Consider the following 5,958-nt stretch of genomic DNA (forward strand, 5'->3'; position numbering starts at 1 on the left):
AAATTTTACCAAAGGTACTACAAGCCCATAGAATTCAATCATCTCATTTAAGAAGCGAAACAAATAAAACTGAAGCGAGAGAGATTTTACATCGCATGCTTTTTGAAAAAAAAAAAAACAAAACCAAAAAAACACAGGATAATCAGGAACCTTGAATTACCCTCTAAAAAAGATTTGCCTCCCCAGGGTTATATTCAAGTCCAGCGCTTCAGTTCGATACCCACGCCACGTGGAAAAAAAAAAAAAAAATGCTTTTCGTGGCAAGATGAAGAGCATCACCTGACAGCCAGGATCTGCCCACAACCTGCGCCGCGGACAGCCCCCGGGACCGGGGGGGGCGGTTTGGGGGGCGGTAGATGCTGAGCTCTCAGACCCCAGCACGACAGGCAGATACCACCTAGAGCTGGCATTTCTCTCCCCCTTCGCGGCACTTGCGGCACTTCGCCGCCGTCGGGAGGAGACGCGACTTCAGGTAAACTGCACAAATCTCTTTCCCGGTGGTCTAGCTCCCGACTTTTAAAACCATCCTCTCTGCGGTTCGTGTTACCTGTCTGTTTAACTCCCGGGATCAAGCAAAGAAGCGGCACCGGCATCTCCAGCCTGCACCGGACTCGGGACCCGCATCCCACCAACCCCTCCAGGAGCCCCGCCAGGCTGGCAGAGGTCGGTGCATCCTTCCTCTCCTTCGAAAGTGCTCGAAGGGGTGGGTGTTTTGTTTCCTGGGGAGCATCCCAAAGGCATCGGCTCCCCTCGAGGGCAGGAGTCCCGCGGTCCGCCTCGGCCGCCTCCCCCCGCCGCCCCTCCGCGGCGCCTTTGGGCGCCGCGGAGGGGCGGCGGGGGGAGGCGGCCGAGGCGGACCGCTGGGTCCCCAGATGAGCGCTGTCACCTTGGAATGGTCACTTTGGGGTAGTCCAGGGCTGAGTGCTGACCCCACGTAGCACCTATCGGTGGGGCAGAAGGATGGGGCAGCCAGTGGGGGACTACTTTGGCGGGGGGGGGGATGGTGGGACCCTCTGCCGCTGGCTAAGCCCTCGGTGATTTCCTCTTGGTCCTGACAGGGCAGCGGTGGACGGCACATGGGAGATCTTGGTGGTTGGATGCGGCGGAGGAGGCAGGCTTGAGAAGAGCAGGGGTCTCGCCTTTTTTCCCCTCGCTTCCAAGTCATTCCCATCACTAGTTGGCCTGGCCACCCTCTCCTGTGGCCATGGAGAACTCCTCCCTCCCTGAGATCAATTCCTCATGCATGGATGGGCCCATGAACTGTGCTGGGAGAGGGGATGGGGGGCTGAATATGTCCGGTCCCGCCCTGAGCCCCAGTTTCTACCTCACGGTGCCTGTCATCTACTCTGTCATCTGTGCCGTGGGGCTTACAGGCAACACCGCCGTCATCTATGTAATCCTCAAAGCCCCGAAGATGAAAACGGTCACCAACATCTTCATCCTCAACCTGGCCATTGCTGATGAGCTCTTTACCTTAGTGCTGCCCATCAACATTGTTGACTACTTGCTCCTTCAGTGGCCCTTTGGAGAGTTCATGTGCAAGCTCATCATCTCTATAGACCAGTACAACACCTTCTCCAGCATCTACTTCCTCACTGTCATGAGCATCGACCGTTACCTAGTTGTGGTGGCCACCACCAAGTCCAGGAAGATGTCCTACCGCACCTACCGAGCAGCCAAGATTGTGAGCCTCTGTGTCTGGTCCTTCGTCACAGTCATCATCCTGCCCTTCACTGTCTTTGCTAAGATCCACAAAGAGCAGGGGCGCTCCCAGTGTGTCTTTGTGTTCCCCCAACCTGAGACCATGTGGTGGAAAGGCAGTCGGATCTACACCCTTATTTTAGGTTTTGCCATCCCAGTGTCCACCATCTGCATCCTCTATACCACCATGCTATGCAGATTGAGACGTGTGCACCTCCATAGCAATGCAAAAGCCCTGGACAAAGCCAAAAAAAAAGTGACACTGATGGTGGTTGTCATCCTGGCTGTGTGCCTGTTCTGCTGGACGCCCTATCACCTTAGCACAGTGGTGGCCCTCACCACAGACATCCCACAAACTCCACTCATCATTGGGATTTCCTACTTCATCACTAGCTTGAGTTATGCCAACAGTTGCTTCAACCCTTTCCTGTATGCCTTTCTGGATGACAGTTTCCGGAGGAGCTTTCGCAAACTTATAGATTGCAGAACCACCTCATAAAGCCAACTCCTGCGTCGCTCTCAGAGTCATCTGCTCCTCCTGGGTGACTCCAGCCCAGAGAGTGCTTTCTCTCCAGCCTCCTTGCAACTGCCCACTGGGCTTCAGATTATCTCACTACCCAAGACACAAACTGAGGACAGGTGGAGCTTTCTCAACTTTCCTGCGCTCATTTCCTCAGCACTGTGCCCCATCCCTTGCCTTGATTTTTTTTTTTTAAATCTCTTCTGTCTAATGTGCTTTCTGTGCTATGTTTGTAGCTCACAAAGCTGCAGCAGGTCCCTTTTCCCTTTTTAAAGGTATCACTTTGTGAACTCAAGGCACATGGCTATCTCTATTATTAGTGTTTTGTAAAGCCCAATAAAGCTGTGTTATTGAGTGTCCTGCTTAACGATTCCTCGGCCTCTTTCATATCCACAGGGCATGCTTACCAATAGTCTTGCAAACTTAGCAATGTTGAAAAAGGCACAGCTCCAAAGGGTAAGGAATAAACCAAGGTACTGAGCTCATTTTGTTTCACTGGGGACTGAGATAAGGAAGTCAAAATCTGTGAGAACGGGCAAGAGAGACCTCAGTCTGGTTTCAAGGAAAAAAGAGCAAGCCCTCCCTAGTGAATAAAATACACAGATATGAGTTTGGGATAACTTACTGTGGAAAAATAGCCTAACCATGTACTTGGTAGCTGTAGTTTGTCAAATTTGCCGCTGTTGTTTGCACCAGAAGTGGTGCTTACTTTTTTGTTCATCATATGTTTATGGGCAATCTCCTTGCACATACAGATATTTTTTTATTATTATTTTATTTTTAGTCCTAGAAAACAGAATCGGGAGGTATTTTCAGAACATTTAGCCTTTAAGGGTTTGAAAAGAACTTGTTCAAACATGGGGAATATTCTGACTTCTTCAATACAAATCATAAATAACATGCAGGGTTTAGGTTACTTTTAACAGTCTCTCACATACTTGTGCTCCGCTTGCTGGTGAGATTTATTAATATTTCTCTTAAGAAGGACAAATGAAGTTTAAAAAAAAAAACAAACCAAAAGTTTATCTTGTTTTTATCTGGAGGAGGGGGGAGAGGGTCAATGGAAGTTTGACTAGAATTCACATTGTGTGAGGAGGCTTTTTCCTCTTCTCTCCTCTTTTTGCCTGCCAAGGAAAACTGAAAAAACATGGAAGACTGGGAAAATACTTGCAATCACTTAACATTTCTCATCTTGGTGGTCTTCCCTGTCCTTCCCCGCAGCAGATCCCAAATCAACGCAACACAAATTTGGTTACGTATTTCCCCTTCCACTGAATACAGAGATAGGGAAATGCAGTTAAAGAACTGCATTTCCATCTACACAGGAAGGGATGATGGGTTTCACAAGGTGCATAAGGATTCACGTGGCACATATTCAGGCTTCCAGGTGCCTCTGTTGTAGTAAAATTGATATTAACTAGAAAAATGAAATGTAACATGTAATTGAAGCAACCAAGGGAACCTGCTACTGCTGCTAAAAGTCATCTATACAGCCCCAACCACATTTCATTAATTAAAGAGAAATAGTAACTAGACAAGATTAATCTAAGATTGCATTAAGCAACAAACTACTAGCCAATGTAGCTTTGTTAATAAGCAGGATATTTCTGTCAAGAGAATGATGAACTGTAGGCCTGGTCAGCAAACTGAGAAAACCACCTGGAACTGCCAAGATTAGAGGAGAAGTAGGTAAAAGGTAATTTCAGCAGGGGGAGATCGCGACCACCAACTCATTGACCACCTACCGAAATGATACCACCTACTCAAAAGAGAGCAATGGAAGAAGAAGGCAGAATCTGCGCACTAATTTACATAGGAAGTGAAGAAATTTCAACCAATCATTAAAGAGAATAACAATGAATATGTATTAATTGCTAGAATATGTAATAATCAGTGTGCAAAAAGGGAAATCTTTGAAACTGAGGTGTGCTCCCTTGGGACGAGTACCCTGTTTCTGCGCATTAATGGAATAAACTTGGAAATACCTCTGCTCTGTGTATTATTGGCTTGCACACCGGGTAAAGAACCCAGATTTGGGATCACACCTCTTGAGAGCTCTTGCACCACGTCCCTTCCCACTGCTGCAGTATAAAGTTCTGCCACAGGCATGTGGAAAGTTTCTATTGCTAAATCCTTTCAAAGAAACTCCAAATAAAAATTTTACTTGCAGATTTTAGCAATTATACAAACCCTGGTACATTATAATGCCATATAACTGTGCTGATGACTAAATCATTTCTCCTTATAAGCTTTTAATGTTCTCTGAGGCAGTCAGTGCTAATTTTGACACCCAGTCTAGGTGTCATGGAAATTAAAGGATTCCTTTGGGGGACAACGGTGTCTAATTCTGCTTCATTGGAGGGTGTGTGATCAGCTTCCACCAGACATAGAAGCTGGCCTTTGAAAGAGCAAGCCCAAAAGGTGCCGAAGACACATTTCCACACCATGTACAAAAGTGTGCTCCAGGAACTGATGTCCCTCACTCCATCTTCCTGCCCAAAACAAAAGGTAATTAACTTTTCCCACCAGCTGCCTGCTGTTGCAGCTGGGCTTGTAAATTGTAGTGATGCTCCTCTGTGGTCCGTCACTTGCCGTGGAGAAAGATGTTACTCTGCACGGGCCAAGTAGCAAAGCCTATCTTCACTTAGGCTGCTAATCTATATACACACACTACCTCTCTTGTATCCTTAAGCCATCATGTCCACAACAACATTATTTGTGTAAAGACTGCATCCAGTTTTAAAAGAAAACAGTATTACTCTCAGAAAAGACATTTTCAAGATTGCTGTGCTCTCGTTAGTTGCTGATCCTTCCCAGCAGGCTGAAGAATGACAGTGATATATGGTTCTCTGTGAAACAGTCACCTTAAAGAGTGGCACAGATTTGAGCATTGCTCCCGGTAGCGACCACCTGAACATTTTGATCGAGCTGCTATGCAGTCACATTTGTCTCATCACCTGTAGAGGCTTCTATTTACCCTAGAAATGTTGTTGACACTTAAGTGGCTTTACCGTGCTGCTGCACCAAATGCATCTCTGAGATGCTCAACTGATATTAACAGTAGGTTATAAGAACGGACTGATTTGTATTTCATTCTTACCTAGTTTTGAATACCAAATTTTAGCTGTTCCTGAACAATATAATCCAGTTCAAGATTTTAAAAAGCAAACAATCAATCTAATCTAAATCAATGTAAAGAGATTTCTTTAAAATATTCCTATTTCTTAGGAAGTACTTTAAAGTATGCCTTTCCTCATACTCAGTATCTCATCCCTTTGTCTTACCCATACTCAATTCCTGTTGTCCATGGGGGAAAATATGAGAAGCGCTCTCCATTAAAAAATTTCACTTCAAAGTATCTTGTGCTGATGGTCTTCTTTTATGTCAGAAACATAAAAATGCAAACAAAACATCACCTAGGGTAAACACAATCCTTCCGTAAATTCCTTCTCATTCTGAAGACAAATCTTACCTGTTCTTCATAGTAGGATGAATATCTGAGGTGAATTCAGTGCTCCCCAAAATGCCTGGAATTTTCCCATGTTTGTTAATGACAAGAATAGGCTGAGACTTGAGCAACAGCCCAGCTCTGACGCAGGTGCTCAGCTCAAATTCATGCATTGGGCAGGACTCCCATTGCATGGCTGTGCCGTCTTCAGGATCCGTGACATGTCTGCGAGGTGGGACTGGAGCCTGTCCGGCTGCAGGCATTGCAGATGGGCGTCTATGTGGCACCC

At 46.2% G+C, this 5,958-nt stretch overlaps 1 protein-coding gene across 1 annotated transcript; it reads left to right on the forward strand.

Moving 5' to 3' along the window:
• The first annotated feature begins 259 nt into the window (after positions 1 to 259).
• NPBWR1 (neuropeptides B and W receptor 1) lies at positions 260 to 2,586 on the forward strand. The gene is made up of 2 exons (XM_074573614.1): positions 260 to 663; positions 1,059 to 2,586. Exon 2 carries the CDS (start codon positions 1,205 to 1,207, stop codon positions 2,198 to 2,200), a length of 996 nt encoding a protein of 331 aa, XP_074429715.1. The 5' UTR covers positions 260 to 663; positions 1,059 to 1,204; the 3' UTR covers positions 2,201 to 2,586.
• The last annotated feature ends 3,372 nt before the right edge of the window (positions 2,587 to 5,958 follow it).

This window comes from Larus michahellis, chromosome 2 (genome assembly GCF_964199755.1).
Source record: "Larus michahellis chromosome 2, bLarMic1.1, whole genome shotgun sequence".
NCBI classification, from domain to species: domain Eukaryota; kingdom Metazoa; phylum Chordata; class Aves; order Charadriiformes; family Laridae; genus Larus; species Larus michahellis.

Coding starts and splice junctions, on each gene's coding strand:
- NPBWR1 (XM_074573614.1), top strand. CDS start 1,205: ATGGAGAACTCCTCCCTCCCTGAGATCAATTCCTCATGCATGGATGGG.